The 18,004-nt window shown below is 35.2% G+C and overlaps 1 protein-coding gene across 2 annotated transcripts in view; it reads left to right on the forward strand.

The window, feature by feature from the left end:
* Positions 1–18,004, forward strand: part of PDE3B (phosphodiesterase 3B) — a 179,149-nt gene that overhangs the window by 142,600 nt on the left and 18,545 nt on the right. For both annotated transcript variants that reach the window (XM_058546034.1, XM_058546035.1), the window contains exons 7-11: positions 83–159; positions 5,205–5,356; positions 6,155–6,292; positions 7,755–7,866; positions 9,720–9,833. In XM_058546034.1, the coding sequence (XP_058402017.1) occupies positions 83–159; positions 5,205–5,356; positions 6,155–6,292; positions 7,755–7,866; positions 9,720–9,833 (593 nt within the window). The remainder of the gene's footprint in view (positions 1–82; positions 160–5,204; positions 5,357–6,154; positions 6,293–7,754; positions 7,867–9,719; positions 9,834–18,004) is intronic.

The raw sequence follows: 18,004 nt of genomic DNA on the forward strand, positions 1-18,004 counted from the left end.
GATTTTCTAATTGTATTTAGGTAAAAAAAATTTGTGCCTCATTTATCATATATATATATATTTATCTGTTTTATTTTATAAGCTGTGGACATCAAATACTGAACTATGTTTCAACATCTGAATCAGAGTCTGGTATAGACTGCCAGAGTGGAAAATCAGGTGAGACTGCCAAAGTCATATGTGTTTGAATTTAAAAGCAATTTCTTACGTCGTTTCTTAAAATGAGTAAATGAATGAGTTTAACTTCAGTTTATCCATCTTTGAAATGAAGATTATACTGTTTTTGTCTACTTCACAGAGGAGTTATTTGGAACAAATTTTAAAAAATAGATGGTGAAAGTATTTTGAAGATTAAAAATGTGCTATATAAATGAATACAGTCTTCTTAGGTTATGGATAGAGTTCATAATAGTGAAATTAATTATATTAATGTTGAAATTTTATACTGCACAATCTAAGCCCAAAAAGGTTTGAATATGTTTTTATGGCATAGAGAGAAGTTGTTTTAAAATTTATTTAATTATATCATTCTGAAACATTTTATATCCTCAAACAAAATATATTGTTGGAATAAAATTATAGTTGTTTTATGACTTTCAAAAATTGATGATTCAAGTGTCCATTAATAGTTAACTAGGTAACTCAGATCATCATTCCCCCTAAAGGTAGCTAGAAAACCTGGACAAATTATTAACAACAAAAAAAATCTACTTGAAGCCATTGAAGAACTAACAAGCTCCTCAGAATTATCAGTACAAGATCTGGAGGAGGATAGAAGTCCAAGAAAGTGAGCCTTGAGTTTAAGGCTATCAAAAAGATGTTTGCTGCTTCCAGAGGGGCCAGTGACTGATAGAAAGAGCAGTCCTTTTGGTAGCTTCATGGGACTAGGGAGACAGAGATTGGAATTGAAGGCTTGCCATGATAGGGATAACTTGGTAAACTCTGCAGCATTGCACCCTAGGAATAAAGGTAAACCAGAAATAGGCCCTTTCAGGGATTATAGGCTCATGTCAATCCCTTCATATACTGTAAAATTCACTCTTTTAAAGTGTACAATTCAAAAGTTTTTGGTTTTTATATTTTAAAGCATTGTTAAAACAAAACAAAACAAAAAAGACCAATCCTTCACAAAGTCTTCCAAAAAATAGAAGAGGAGGGAAAACTTCCCAACTCATTCTATAAGACCAGTATTACCCTGATACCATAACCACACAAAGGCATCACAAGAAAACTGTAGACCAATATCCCTTATGTGTATAGACACAACAATTTTTAACAAAATACTACCAAACTGAATCCAGCAACATATAAAATGGTACACCGTAACCAAGTGGTATTTATCCCAGGAATGCAAGGGTAGTTTAACATTTGAAAATCAATCAGTGTAATACACCACATTAATAGGATAAAGGTGAAAAAAACACATGATAATCTAAATAGATGCAGAACAAGCATTTGACAAAATCCAACACTCTTTCAAGATAAAAACACTCAAACTAGTAATAGCAGCAAAGTTCCTCAACCTAGTGAAGGGCATCTTTCAAAAACACACAGTTAACATCGTCTTTAATGGAGAAAGACTGATGCTTTCCCCCTAAGATCAAGAATAAGATAAGGAGTTTTGCTCTCAGCACTTCTATTCAACATTGTACTGGAGGTTCTAGCCAGGAAAATTAGAAAGAAAAAGAAATAAAGGTATTCTGAATGGAACTAAAGAAATAAAACTGTTCCTATTTGCAGATGTTATGATCCTTTATGTAGAAAATCCCAAAGAATACACACATACAGAAAATTATTAGGACCAATAAACAAGTTGAGCAAAGTCACAAGATACAAGATCAATGTACAAAATCAATTATATTTCTATACACTGGCAATGAACCACTGTAAATTGAAATTAAGAAAACATTTCCATTCACAATAGAGTCAAAAGAATAGTTAAAGTTAACAAAAGAAGTGGGATATTTGTTAACTGAAAGCTAGAAAACATTGTTGAGAAAAATTAGAGAAAATCTAAATAAATTGAGGCGTTTCATAGTAATAGATTGGAAAACTCGGTATTGTTAACAGGGCTATTCTCCCAAATTGATCTATAAATTCAATGTAATACTTACCAAATTCCAGCAGCTTTTTTTGGTAGAAATTGACAAGTTGGTCTTAAAATTTATGTGGAAATACAAATGATCTACAATAGCCAAAACAATTTGTAAAAAGAACAAATTTGGAGGACTAATACTATCTGATTTCAAAACTTACTATAAAGCCACTGTAATTAAGACAGTGTGGTATTGGAACAAAGATGAGCCTATAGATCAATGGGACAGAACTGCGAGTCCAAAAATAAATTCCTCAGCATATACACAAAAAGTAACTCAAAATAGATCATAGACCTAAGTGTAAGAGTTAAAACTGTGAAACTTGTAGAAGAAAATATTGGACAGTCTTTGTGACCTTGGGCTGAGTAAAGTATTCTTTGATACAATACCAAAAGCACAATCCATGAAAGAAACAAAATGACAAATTGGGCTTTAGCAAAATTAAAAACTTTTGCACTTTCAAAGACACCAATAAGAAAATGAAAAGACAAACCACAGATTGGGAAAAATATCCACAAATTATACATCTGATAAAGGTCTTATATCCATGATACATAAAGAACTTTTACAACTCAATATTAAGAAGTCAAACAGCTCGATTAAAAAATAGACGAAAGATTTTAGATATTTTGGTGAAAGTCATTTGGTGAAGGATATAAACGAATAGGTAATAAACACACGAAAAGATGATGAACTCATTAGTCATCAGGGAAGTGAAAATTAATATTGCCGTGAGACACCACTACACTCAAACTAGAATAGCTATAATCAAAAAGACAGACAATGCCAAGTGTTGGCCAGGATGTAGAGAAATTGGAACCCTTATGCATTGCTGATGGGAATGTAAAATGGTACAGCCACTTTGGAAAAGTTTTGACAGTTTCTTAAAAAGTTACACGTAAATTTACCATATGACTCAGCAATGCCACGGCTAAGAATTTACCCAGGAGAAAACATATGAGCACTCAAAGACAGGTTTGTGAATACTTTTATGACATCATTATTCATGATAGTGCAAAACTGGAATGATCCAGATGTTCATCGGCTTGTGAATGGATAAATATCATGTGGTATATCCATGCAATGGAATTCTATTTAGCAATTAAAGGAATGAACTTCTGATACATGCTACTACGTGGATAAACTTCAAAACTTACGTGAAAGAAGCCAGGGTCAAAAAATTACATATTGTATGATTCCATTTATATGAAATTCTAGAAAAGGCAAATTTATAGAGACAATAATTAGAACAGTGATTGCCTGGGGTAAAAATAAGGATTAACTGTAAATAGGCATGAGGGTACTTTTTGAGGTGATGAGAATGTTCTAAAACTGGATTGTCATAATGGTTGTACAACTCTGTCAATTTACTAAAACTGTTGAATTATATACTTAAAATGGGTGGATTTTATGGTATGTAATTATACTCAATAAAGCTTTTAAAAAATGGTAACAATTTATTAATTCTCACAGTTCTTTGGATTGAGTGGTCTCAACTGGGAGATTCTCACTTGAGGGCTCTCATGTGATTGCAGTCGGATATTGGCAAGGGTGACAGTCATCCGAAGAATTGATTGGGCTGAATTTCCAAGACGGATTACTCATGTATCTGTTGGCTATTGACCAGTCCGTCTAAATATGACCTATGAGATTTTTTCAACATGTTGGCTGGATTCCAAGAGAGGAGGAAGTGGAAGCTCCCAGTCCAGTTAATGGCTCAACCCAGAACAAAGTGGCACTTCTGCCATATTCTGTTAATCAGAGCAGTCGTGCAGCCTGTCCAGATTCTAGGGGGCTGGGAAATAAATACTCTCTTGATGGAGGAGTGACAAGAATACATTTTAAAAGAGTTCATGTGGGATAAGAGATAGTGTTGTGGACGTCTTTGGAAAAGAAATTGCTACAATTATTTCAATTGTTTTTATTATTTGTAAGTTATATTTATTAGGAATTTAGATTGTTAAAAAGTAAATCATGGGGGCCAGCTCGTTGGCACAGCAGTTAAGTGTGTGCATTCTGCTTCAGCAGCCCAGGGTTCGCAGGTTCAGATCCCAGGCGTGCCCCGACGCACCGCTTGCCAAGTGATGCTGTGGTGGTGTCCCACATATAAAGTAGAGGAAGATGGGCACGGATGTTAACCCAGGGCCAATCTTCCTCAGCAGAAAGAGGAGGATTGGCATCAGATGTTAGCTCAGGGCTGATCTTCCTCAAAAAAAAAGGTAAATCAGGTAATGTACCTCAAATGTCAGCAATTTTTAGATTGACGGCTATTGTAATTACTGCCTTAGCTTGTCAAGAATAGTTAAATATTCTAAATTTCATTTCATCCTGTCTCTCAATACTCATATGTATCAGTTTTGATACATTCTTGAACTTTTCATAAAGAGAATCACAGAGTGTGTACCTTTGTATCTGGCTTCCTTCACTCAACATAATATTTTTAAGAATCATCCATATTGTTGCATGTGAGTATAGTTCATTCTCTTTGCTCTTTAGTGTTGAATTGTGTGAATACACTACAGTTTATTTATTCTACTGTTGATGGTTTTGGGAAAGTTTCCTGTTTAAGATGTTACAAATAGAATGAATATAAATTTTTTTTTACATGTGAATGAATGCTGTTTAGCTACCAGTGCTGCTTCCCTTTTCCATGTGATTTGGGAAAAAGAATATCATTAATCACATTGGTAGAGAAATAACTCCCAATTCATGATACTGTGTTTTAACTTGTAGATGTGCCTTAATCTCATTCATAATTATCAATTTGGAGTTTTCATGTCTAAAACTCCAACAATTTCAGATGTTGGAAATTGTTTACAGCAAATTGGTAAAAAAATTGCTATTGATAGGAGCTTTTCCTGTTTCTCACTTTTATAATGAATATCCACCCATATCTTTCAGATAAATCAAGTGAAATGTTGCCAGAGCACAAAGTACCTGGGCCAAATAGTCCAGCAACGTATGACTTAATGGTGTCATTAATTTAGATTGAATGCCAGTATGGTTCACTTTATCTGAATATTTTTTTACAAACAATTTTTCTTATAAAACTGTCCATATAGGGCAAGTTTTATTCTTATTTATTTATTTATATATGTTTTTTGAAAGGTGATGAAGGCAACACCATTTTCTCAAAAGAATCATTCAACCTTACAGAAGCTCAACAAGAAGTGGAAACAGAGAACAGAGACTGCAGAAAATTATGTTTGGAAGGTGATAACCACCTAACAGAAGAGGCAGAGAGTGAACAGCAACCAAATGTAAAAGATAAACTTTCAATATGATTATGTTAAGGTGAAATATAATATTAGTTAGTACTAGTTTCATTGTTTTTGCCCAGAACAAGGTTTTTAATATAATGATATTTTAAACTTTTTTACTGAAAAGTCACTATAACACATTAAAGAAAACTTTGGCTTAAAAGTAATAATTACTTCTAAACTCATCATACTAGAACAACCAAGTGCATTCATTTTTAAACAAACACATTTTATTTAATTTTATAGTAGATATATTACTTTCTATGCTGATATTTTCTTCATTGTATATGTTAAAGTATGAGGAGCATGTAGATAGTCATTAAAAAACAATGAAAATAATATACTTACTTAAAATAGCAATATTTTTTTGTTCTCAAGGTTCAAAATTTAAGCTTTTTAGGGAAAATACCCATCCATTTCTTTTGGGAAGTTATCCTAGTAATGAATGCCAATATAAAGATATGAGTTTCTTTCTATTATTATTTGATACCTGTAACTTCTAAAATGAAAAGAATGGATTTTAGATTTGTGTAGTGTTTTGGAAATATATTTTTATTTATAAAGGTTATGTAAAGATTAATAAGTCTTCTGATAGCTAGAAGACATGTTTATATTTGTCTGAAGATAGCATTATACAAAAAGAATAGGAAGTACAGATTATATTTGAGAATAACTGTTAAAGAAAATAGTACTGAGCATTTTTGAATGTTCAATTTTAAGTGTTCTCATTTGGTTGTGGACTTAACAATATTTATAAAAGGTACGGTTAAGTTTGTTTTTTTCCCCCTATACGTACAGATTGAACAGGAAGCATCACTGGACCCGATTTTAATAGAAGATTATGATTCATTAATAGAAAAGATGAGCAACTGGAATTTTCAGATTTTTGAACTTGCAGAAAAGATGGGGGAGAAATCAGGAAGGATCCTCAGTCAGGTTTGTTTCAAATCTCTACTTCTTTATTATAAATTATTTTTTTCTTGAATCTTTATAAAAAGCAAAATCTAGGGGGCTGCCCCGGTGGCACAAGTGGTTGAGTGCCCTCGCTCTGCTGCGGCAGCCCAGGGTTCTCCGGTTCGGATCCTGGGTGCGCACCGACGCACTACTTGGCAGGCCATGCTGTGGTGGCGTCCCATATAAAGTGGAGGAAGATGGGCATGGATGTTAGCCCAGGGCCAGTCTTCCTCAGCAAAAAAGAGGAGGATTGGCAGATGTTAGCTCACGGTGGATCTTCCTCACCGAAAAAAAAAAAAAAAAAAAAGCAAAATCTAAAAATCTATAATGTTGGTTTAGGTACAAGTTCAACATTGTTCATTGAATTATTTTTTCCACAAGTGAAATATTCAGTAGAAAACTTGAAAAGAGAAATATATATATATAATTACATTATTAGGTATGTAGTGTATTTTGTATAATTTTATATATATAAATGAAAAGTAGTTTATTTGCCCATATTAATGGGATTTAATTTAGGCTAAGGAAGTGATAAAAATTTGCTTTTTATTGAATCTTGAAGTTGAAAAGGACATGAAAGTTGATCTAGTTCTAACCATTGAAATTCATGCTTCATTTTTTTTTGTTTTTGTTTTTGTGAGGAAGCTTAGCCCTGAGCTAATATCTGTTGCCAATCCTCCTCTTTTTGCTGAGGAAGATTGGCGTTGGGCTAACATGCGTGCCCACCTTCCTTTACTTTATATGGGACGCAGCCACAGCATGGCTTGACAAGTGGTGCATTGGTCCGCGCCCGGGATCCGAACCTGTGAACCTCCTGCCACTGAAGCAGAGTGTGTGAACTTAACCACTCACCACTGGGCCGGTCCCCATGCTTCATTTTTTTCACCTGCCTTCCCTGTACTTTAGCCAAGGCCCAGTGATTTGTTTCATGCTAGAACCATGGAAAAATACTTCCATTTTACCACTCAGACTCCAGGTTCTCCCTGATGGGATTGACTCTCCCCAGATATCACTCTTATTAACTCCAAAGTATCTTATTTATGAAATACAAACACATAAGGATAAATTATATGGGGGGCATATAACTTCATCTTATTGAAGTCTTTAGGAACAAAAAATATGATAAATATATTGTACTAACTTCTTTTAACACCTAGGACTAGAATAGAATTCATATGCCCTTCAATAAATTATGAATAAAAAGCCGAAGGGAAGAATGGAAAAAATTTAAAACTGAGATATGATATGATTTTTAAGGGCTTTAGAGTGATTCTTCCTTTTTCATGTTTTGGGAAGAATTCATTGTGGTGAAGTTTTTAATAAATTATTAATTTAAAGACATAAACATGGTTAACATTGCTAAATGCGAATCATAAAAACATATACTCAACTTTAAATAGAAATTCTGATTTTTAAAGTGAACTTTATTTTAATTGACATTTAGGTTATGTTTGCCTTATTTCAAGACACTGGTTTATTGGAGATATTTAAAATTCCCACTCGACAATTCATGAACTATTTTCGTGCATTAGAAAATGGCTATCGAGACATTCCTTGTAAGTATTAATATATCTTATTATTTAAGTTCAAATAATATTGGTTTTGAAACTCTTTATTGTTTTTCCCTTCAGATAGTCTCTTAAACATTTTTTAAATTACATGTTTGGAAAAGTTTTAAGTAGGGATTTAAAAAGAAAATCTGTATCCTACTACCTAGAGTTAACTGACTACTGTTAACATTTTGGTATATATTCTTCAAGACTCTTATATATGTTTATTTTTTATAAAGTAAATCATTATATTGATACCTTTTTATAATCTGCTTTTTTACTTAATTATTATAGTATACATCTTTCTATGTTAATAATTCTTCGTCTGGGTACCTTATCTTTTAAAATGTTTGGTAATATCAAGTAGGTCAAGAGTTTCAGAAAATTCTTGACTTTAAAATATTTAAAATTTACCTATAGAATTTTTGTTTTTAACTGTGTCCTGATTTATGGAGTAATTTTTAATGGTTATTTGATTTTATGGTAAAATATAATTTGAATTTCATATTACAAAAAGATGCAGTTTTATTTATATGTTGATACACTCTATAGTTTCCCTCCATGTGGACACACTTTTGGGAAATCAGTTATATAAATAGAGAGCAAATTATTCCAAAATTGGCATAATTCATAAATGATGATGCTTAATAATTTAATGTGTTATATGTACTATAATTACCACTTATAAAGTATGCATGTTAAAATGTGGCTGAATTTTAGACATGGAATTAAGTGATACTTTAAGATGGACTTCAAGGGAAGGGGAATAGAAAGAAATAGGTTGTAAGGAGTCTTCACTGTCAGCTCCAATTAGGATATATTGGTTAAGAAGAGTCTCTGGATCTAACTTTTCTAAACTTTCGTGTATAAATTTGTAAATGGGAATAACAGTAGTACATACCACATAAGTAATGATAATGTAAGATAATCTATGCAGAGCACATATCAGAATTCATGGCACACAGTAAATGGTCAATAAAAGGTGATGATTGTATTAATAAAAATTAAGCTCCTAGTGGATTGACACCACGTCATATCTACACCTAAACACTTAGTATTGTATCATCTGCTAGTGCTATGTGGTAGGTACTAATTAAATATTTGTTGAAATGTTCAACTTCTATTGATTTTCAGCTATGACTATAATGATTAGATTCACAAAGGTTATCTCATTTAATCTTTGTTGGAAAGGTTGTATTATCTACCTTTTATAGGTGAAAAGTAAAAACACTCAAGATCATAAAACTAGAAATAGTAAAACTGGGTTTTGCTTTTAGGTCTTGCCTTTTCACATAGTGGTATTTCAATAAACCCGTGTTTTACTGTTCACATTCTATGTGTCAGACACTGTTCTGGATGTTTTCATTTAACATTTAACCCTTATAGCAGGCCTGAGAGATAAGTATTGCTCATCTTTTTTGGGGGGGCAAGGTGGTGGAGTTCAAGTATCCAGAATTTGTAACTGTTCTATGTGCTTGTGTGCAAAACCTGTTTTGTGTGCAAACAGGGGTCTGTCTCCATAGTCCAGACACTATTTACATGTTTTTAAAAGCTACAAAACAGCAACCTTAAGTAAATTTTTCAGTGCCTTTCAATTAGCCCTGGTTACCCTGGTTTTTCGTTGACCCTTTACTAGGTTTTCATCGTATATGTGCAAGTTTTTAAAAGAGAACTCTTTAACCGGTTAAGAGACTTTAAAAAATAAGATGAAACAAAAATATAATTGTAGGAAATTATTCTAAGCTATACATTTTATTCATGAGGATATAGTATGACTAGAAAATTATTGTACTTTTGTAAATGTCCTATGTAAAAAATAACAGAATGATCATTTTTATAAAACATTTTGGTGACTCTAGATCACAATCGTATACATGCCACAGATGTCTTACATGCAGTTTGGTATCTGACAACACGACCAATTCCTGGCTTACAGCAGACCCACAGTGATCACAGAACAGGAAATGAAACAGGTACTTCCTTCTATAAATCTTTCTTTTTAATTATTTGATTAGGATTAATAAATCAAGCCCTCTCATTTCATTACCTCTGTTCTTTCAAATTTTTCATTAAGTAAACTTTGGTATGTATAAAGGATTATGTAAATTTTGATGCATAATAATGACATACAAATTAGGAAACCTACTACCCAGCTTAAGAGCTAGATTAGTATCCAATAGATCCAATTGCTGGATCTGCCAGGTTTCTTTTCTGTGTCCTATTCTGCTGTTTTCCCCACTGAGGCAGCCACTATTCTGAGTATTATGATAATCATTTCTTTGCTTTTTTCTCTTGTAATTCTTGGTTTTTTGTTTTAGGTGTATCATATAAATTAAAAATATATAATATTTCCAGTGAAACAGGACATATTTAAAAGCCTCACATAAGTATTTAAATGATGATATTAAAAAACTTGTGTTAACATTCAAATTTTGCTTTCAAAAATGTTAATTCTCTCATCATAAGTATAATTATTTACACAAATATGGTGAATTATAATATCCACAGTTCTCTTCTTATAGCTTATAAAAGAAGGGGGAAATACTCTAATAAGATACACACACACACACACACACACGTACGTCAGGATGGAATTTGCTCAGTTACAAATGCCTGAGAAGTATTACCATACTAATCAGTATAAATGTCATAGACTTAGCCACTGGTTTGCATTCTTTGGTAGTTGAATCTAAAGTACTGCTATTATTTATTTGATGGATTTGCCTTTTGTCACTGGTTCATTTTTGTCTGCCATCCATATTAACTCTTTCCTAGTGCTCTTGATTCCTTCTGGTTGTTCTTCCATCAGAGGTCATTTTCTTCAGCTGTTTTGTTTGTAGATGTATTTATTTTGTCTTAGAAGAATATTTTCATATATTAGCATATTTAAAGATATCATTACAACATCTTCTGACTTCTATAGTTTGTGTTGACACATCAGCCATAAGTCTTATTTCTCCTTAAAAGCAATATGTCCCTTTCCTCTTTGCTTTGTTTTTTAGCATTTTGACTATGATATACTCAGGTGATTTTCTTTGTATTCATCCTGCTTGTGGTTCAGCGAACTTCTTGAATATGTTGATTAAAATCTTTTACTGGTTTGTCTCATGTTCTTCAAAATTCTTCCAGCCTCTGTCCATTGCCCAATTCCAAAGCTACTTCCACATTTTTAGGTATTTGTTACAGCAATAACCCACTTCCAGGTACCAAAATCTGTATTAGTTTCCTGTTGCTGCTGTAACAAATTACCACAGACTTAGTAGCTTAAAACAATACAGATTTATTACCTTACAGTTCTGGAGGTCAGAAGTCTAAAATAGGTCCAGCTGGGGTCAAATCAAGGTGTCAGCAGGATTGTTTTCTTCCTAGAGTCTAATGGAGAACCTGTTTTCTTGCCTCCTCCACCTTCTAGCCACCTGCATTCCATAGTTCATGGCCCCTTCTTCAAGACAGAAACATAGCATTTTCAAGTCTCTTTCTGACCCAGACCTTTTCATCCTTCCAAGAAATTAGCAAAAAGTGATCCAGCTACAACCTTGGCTTTCTGTTCTGAGTATATCTTCCTGACAGTGAATCTCCTACCTTTTGTATCTTTTGCAGTCTGGACAGGTGGTGAATATCCCAAATTATCAAGTCCTTATTCCTTTTTGTTTAATAATTTTCCCTCAGTCTATCACTTTCCTGTCACATTTTACTACAAACAGTAAGAAACCAGGCTATATCTTCAACATTTTGCTTGGAAATCTCCTCAGCCAAATATCTAAGTTCATCACGTACAAGTTTTGTGTTCTACATAACTGCAATACACAATTCAGCTAAGCTTTCTGCTGCTATATAACAGTAATCCCCATTCCTCTAGTTTCTGATAATATGTTGGTCATTTATTTCTGAGCCCTCACTGGCAATGCCCTTAACAGCAGTTTTCTACCACCGGCCATTTCACGGTGACTTAAGTATTCCCTAAGGCAATATATGTTTTCTCTCCCATGTTCCTCACTTCCTCCTGAGTTCTTACTAGCAGTGTTATAAATCCTTATATACAGTGTTATGGAATCAAGTATCTGTAGACACAAGGCTTTGGGAGATCAAGTAGCTGTTGAAATGGAAAATTATGGTGGAAACAAAGACTACAAGGACTATGGGATGTGCTGCCTTATTCTGATTGCATTGGAGAACTAATAGAAAAGAAATGGCTATGAAACCAGAAGCACAGGCAACGAAAGCAAAAATAAACAACTGGGACTACATCAAACTAAAAAGCTTCTGCCACAGCAAAGGAAACAGTTAATAAAATGAAAAGACAACCTTCAGAATGAGAGAAAATATTTTCAAAGCATATATCGGATAAGGGGTTAATATCCAAAATATATAAAGGACTCATAGAACTCTATAACAAAAAACAAACAATCTGATAAGAAAATGGGCAGAGGAACTAAATAGACATTTTTCCAAAGAAGACATCCAAATGGCCAACAGGTACGTGAAAAGATTCTCAGTATCACTAATCATCAGGGAAACGTAAATCAAAACCACAATGAGATATCACCTTGCACTGGTTAGAATGGCTGTCATCAAGAGGACAAGATATAAGTGTTGAAGAGGATGTGAAGATAAGGGAACCCTGTGCACTGCTGGTGGGAATGTAAATTAGTCCAGCCACTGTGCAAAACAGTATGGAGATTCCCCAAAAAATTAAAAATAGAACTACCATATGATCCAGCAATTCCACTTCTGAGTATATTTCCAAAGGAAATGAAAACATAAATTCAAAGAGCTATATGCATTCTCATGTTTATTGCAACATTATTCACAATAGCCAAGACATGGAAATAACCTAAATGTCTGTCAACGGATGAATGGATAAAGAAAATGTGATATATATATATATATATATATACACACACACACACACACACACATACACACACACACATACACAATGGAATATTATTCAGCCACGAGAAAGAAGGAAATGCTGCCATTTACCACAACAGGGGTGAACCTTGAAGGTATTATGCTAAGTGAAATAAGTCAGACAGAGAAAGACAAATACTGTATGATCTCTCTTATATGTGGAATCTAAAAAAGCAGAACTTGTGAAAACAGAGAGTAGAATGGTGGTTACCAGAGGCTGGGTGGTGGGGGAATTGGAGAGACGTTTAAAGGTACAAGCTTGGACTAGTAGGTAAATAAGTCCTGGAGAGCTAATTTACAGCATAGTGATTATAGTCAACAATATTATAACTTCAAAGTTGCTAAGAGATTAGATCTTAATTGTTCCTACCACAAAAAAGAAATGATAATTACGTGATGTGGTAGAGGTGTTAGCTAATGCTATGGTGGTAATCATATTGCAATATATAAATGTATCTCCATGTGTACACTTTAAACTTACCTATTCAATTCTATATAGTAATTATATTTCAATAAAAGAAAGAAAGAAAAGAAATGACAAGTTTAGGGTTTTAAGGAATGTCTCTAACTGACCTAAAAGAATCCCTTATTTATTTTTATTTTTATTTTTTGTGAGGAAGATCAGCCCTGAGCTAACATCCATGCCAATCCTCCTCTTTTTGCTGAGGAAGACTGGCCCTGAGCTAACATCTATTGCCAATCCTCCTCCTTTTTTTCCCCATTTTTCTCCCCAAAGCCCCAGTAGATAGTTGTATGTCATAGTTTCACGTCCTTCTAGTTGCTATACGTGGGACGCCGCCTCAGCATGGCTGGCCAAGCGGTGCGTCGGTGCGTGCCCAGGCTCTGAACCTGGGCTGCCAGTAGCAGAGCGTGCACACTCAACCGCTAAGCCACGGGGCCGGCCCCCAAAGAATCCCTTATTTTTTATAGTAGTAGGATTATAATGAAAACAAAACCCAAAGTCTGATCCTGAAGTTACCTAAAATAAAATGCAAGTTGAGTTCCTGGCCTCACTAGGCCTCTTATGTTAGAATTATGGTATCGATTGACAAAGAAAGGATCTTGATTTTGGAAAGGGAATATTTGGGTAGATTTCAATAAATTTTATTATCCTGAACCCCTCAAATCCTTCTGTACCTCTGTGCTGAGAAACAATCATTTCTCCTTGTGTTGATTGCCTGAAGACCCTGTTATGACCTCACCTGAGATTCTTGACATGTAGGGGAATGCTAATTCACCTCTAAATCCAATCCCACCACCTCTCATTTCTTTGAGATCTATAATTGAACTCAAATCCTGGCAGATCTTAGGGGAATAAGTACTAAGTCTGAATACCAGAATAATTTGCTAATTTTTATTGGTAGAAACCTGAGGAATATATGTGGGAATGGATTTAAAGTGTTAGACCAGGGGACAGGAAGGTAATGGTGGATTATTCTGAATTTATTGATATAGATATACCTACTGGAGATTCTGGAGTCAGCGTAGTAGCTTGAGTAATCGGCAGTGGTACTAATAGTTTGCTCCATTAGTTGTCTGAAATGTAGGTATTAAGATGTCACAACTTCCTTATATACTGTAGACGAAGGAATTCAAAGGCTTACAGTGATAGGATGTTGAAATGGTTGATCATGTAGTCTTCTTACTCATCCCTAACTATGTTCCTCAAAAGTGTCCCCCTTCATCAAGGTGTTGAGAAATACCTTGCAACACTAATTCCTGGAGGGTGAAATGCCACACTGGTCCACCAATCAGAGTAGGGATTTATGGAATTTAGGTGATAAAAGGACTTTTGGCCTGGGGCCATCTCAGAGTGGTAGTTCCCTGAACCCACCCATTTTCTGAATGCATAGTTCATATAAACATATTTAGCAACTGGCAGAATCCCTCTGTTGATTCCTGGATGTTTGCAGAGGACCATCATGGTAGCAACGGTCAAATGGAATCTCCTGAACTTGCCTTGTTCTAGCAAAATAGTGAACCAAAGCAATACCATATTTCTGGATGAATTGCAGAAATTAGTGCCACTGTGAAATACTTGATAGATGCAGGAGTGGTGGTTTCCATCACACTGCTATTCAACTTGTGGTACTTTGGCTTTTAAACAAGATGACTAGATCTTGAAAAATGATGGTGGATTATTCTAGACTTCATCAGGTGATGACTCCAATTGCTACAGCTGTTCTGGATGTGATCTTCTTTTACATAAGTCAACTTAATTTATGCTATTTGGTACACAGTTGTTGGTCTGGAGAATTTTTCTTTCTCTGTACCTGTTAGCAAAATCCACAAGAAGACATTTACTTTCACCTGGCAGGCATAGCAGTACACTTTCATTGTCCTAGTTCTGGGCTATGTCAAGTCTTCCAATCTCTGTTATAATCTAGTCTAGTCACATAAGGTATCAAGGTGGTCCAGTACCTTGACAAGATAATGCTGAATAACTGTTGCACAAGATGTAACAAATATCTTAGATGCCTTGGATTTTAAATATTTGACCATGTGGAGTAGGTTACCACGTGACCTGCCCTTCATGAACTTGGTGCCCTGTGACCCACCAATTTGTAAAGTTGGCATGTGCAGTAGCTCTCAATCAAGGGGAAGTATTATATACAAGATTAATTTTGAGCCACTCCTAAAGGCACAGAAGACTCAAAATATGAGCTTAGATTGCCATGGCACCTATTGCTAATACATTGGCACTCTTCTTTAATCCACATGGCTTCATGGGGAATTCCCTATGACCAGCTGACTGAAGGAGAAAAGACCTAGTTTGTAGATGGTTTTGTCCCATATGCAATACCTTCTGAAATTGGATGACTGCAGCTTTATAGGCTCTCTTACAGGTATCCTTTGAAGGATAAAAGGAGAAGGTAAATCCTATGAGTGGGCAGAACATGAAGCAGTGAATCTGCTTGTTCACTTGGCCTAGAAAGAGAGATGGCCAGGGGAAAGGATCTACACTAATTTATGGCCAGTGGCTAATAGCTTACTTGGATACTTAGGGTTTTAGATGGAAAATGATTAGAAAATTGGTGACAAGGAGTTCTGGGAAAGAGGTTTGTGACTAGAGTTCTCAGAGTGGAGAATATTTCTTTCCCATGTGAATGCTTACTGTGATGGTTAATTTTATGTGTCAACTTGGCTGTGCTGTGGTGCTCAGATATTTGGTCAAACATCATTCTGGATGTTTCTGTGAGGCTGTTTTTATGGATGAGATCAACATTTAAATCAGTGATCTTTGAGTAAAGCAGATTGCTCTCCATAATGTGAATGGGCTTTGTTCAATCAGTTGGAGGCTTTAATAGAACAAAGACTGACTTGCCCCAAGCAAGAAGGATTTCTGCCAGCAGACAGCCTTCAAACTTGGACTGCAGCATTGGCTCTTACCTGGATCTCCAGCCTGCCAGCCCATCCTGCAGATTTTGGATTTGCCAGCCTCAATATTTGCATGAGCCAATTCCTTAAAATAAATCTTTCTCTCTCTCTCTCTCTACACACACACACACACACACACACACACACACACACACACACACACACACCCTCATTGGTTCTGTTTCTCTGGAGAACCCTGATACACTTACCAAAGGGTAATATACTTACCAAAGGGCACTGATATACTTAATATACTTACCAAAGGACATTCACTGCAGGGGAGGCTCTCAATAACCACATAGTCAAAATGACCTTTTCTCTTGATATCAGTCTCTTTCCCTAGCTACTCCAGTTTTCATTCAATGAGCTTATAAACACAATAGCCAAGACAGCAAGAATGTAGATTATGCATGGGTTCAAAAACATGGGCTTCTCACGAGGCTGACCTGGCTCTGGCCTCTGTTGAGTGCCCAACTTGCCAATAGGAAAGACCAATCATGAACCCTTGATATGGCAGTATTCCCTGGGGGAACATCCAGCCATCTGTCTGGTGGTAGGTTGATTACATTGGATCCCTTCCTGTATGGAAGAGACAGCTTTGTTCTTACTTACTCTGGATATGGATTTACCTTCACTGTCTACAGTGCTTCACCATCACCGTCTATGAACTTACTGAATGCCTTATTCACCATGGGATTATTATACCCAATATTGCATATCAAGGAACTCATTTTGCTCCAAAATATTGTTGCAGTGGGTTTATGCCCACAGAATTTACTGATCTCATGAACCTTATCATCCCACGGCTGGCCTGAGAGAATGATGGAATGACATATTGAAGACTCAGGGCATCTGTTAGGTGAAAACATTTTGCGAGGCTAAGGTGCTGTCCCACAAGATGTGGTTTATTTTCTGAACCAGTGACCAATATATGGTACCATTTTTCTGATTCCCAGAATACACAAATCTGTGAACCAGAATGGAATTAGAAGGGGCTTTTCTCACTATTACTCAGATGATCCACTTAGAAAATTTTTGCTTGCAAAAAAAAAAAATTGGCTTAGAGACCTTAGTTTCCAAAGGAGAAATGCTTCCAACAGGGAATACATAAAAGGGTTACATTGAACTGGACACTGAGACTGACATCTGGCCACTTTGTGTTCTCCATGTGTTTGAACCAAGAGACAAAAAGGAGGATTGATTCTGTCTAATCTTTATTATCAAGAGGAAATAGGGTTCCTACTACATGTGAGAGGATGTATGTCAGGAACCCAGGGAATTCTCTGGCCTTTTTGGTACTCCCATGTCCAATGACAAAAGATAATGGAAAACTACAGTAATCCACCATCAGTATCACTAATAGTGCAGACCCTTGAAAGCACAAGTAAAGAACCATAATCAATGGAGATGCCAGCTGAGGACGAAAGAAACGTGGAATGGATAGTGGGATAAGAAAATGATAAATCCCAAATGCACCTATGTGACCAAGTCACATGAATGAAGTTTATAATAGCCGTATGTATTTTCCCTTATTTCTTTGATAGGTATTTTATATATTAAGCATTTTTTTCCTCCCTCTTTCTCATTCTCCTACCAGCTGAGATATGGTTGACGGACATTTGGGTTCTTTCCACTTTTGGGCTATTATGAATAATGCTACTGTGAGTATTCATGTACCAGTTTTTGTGTGGATATATGTTTTCATTTCTCTTGGCCATATACCTAGTTATGGAATTGCTGGGTCATATGGTGACTCTGTTGTTAACATTTCAAGGAACTGCCAAACTATTTTCCGAAGTGGCTGTACTATTTTACATTCCCACCAACAATGTATGAAGGTTCCAATTTCTTG

The sequence above is a fragment of the Diceros bicornis genome, chromosome 7 (assembly GCF_020826845.1).
Source record: "Diceros bicornis minor isolate mBicDic1 chromosome 7, mDicBic1.mat.cur, whole genome shotgun sequence".
In the NCBI taxonomy this organism is placed as follows: Eukaryota; Metazoa; Chordata; class Mammalia; order Perissodactyla; family Rhinocerotidae; genus Diceros; species Diceros bicornis.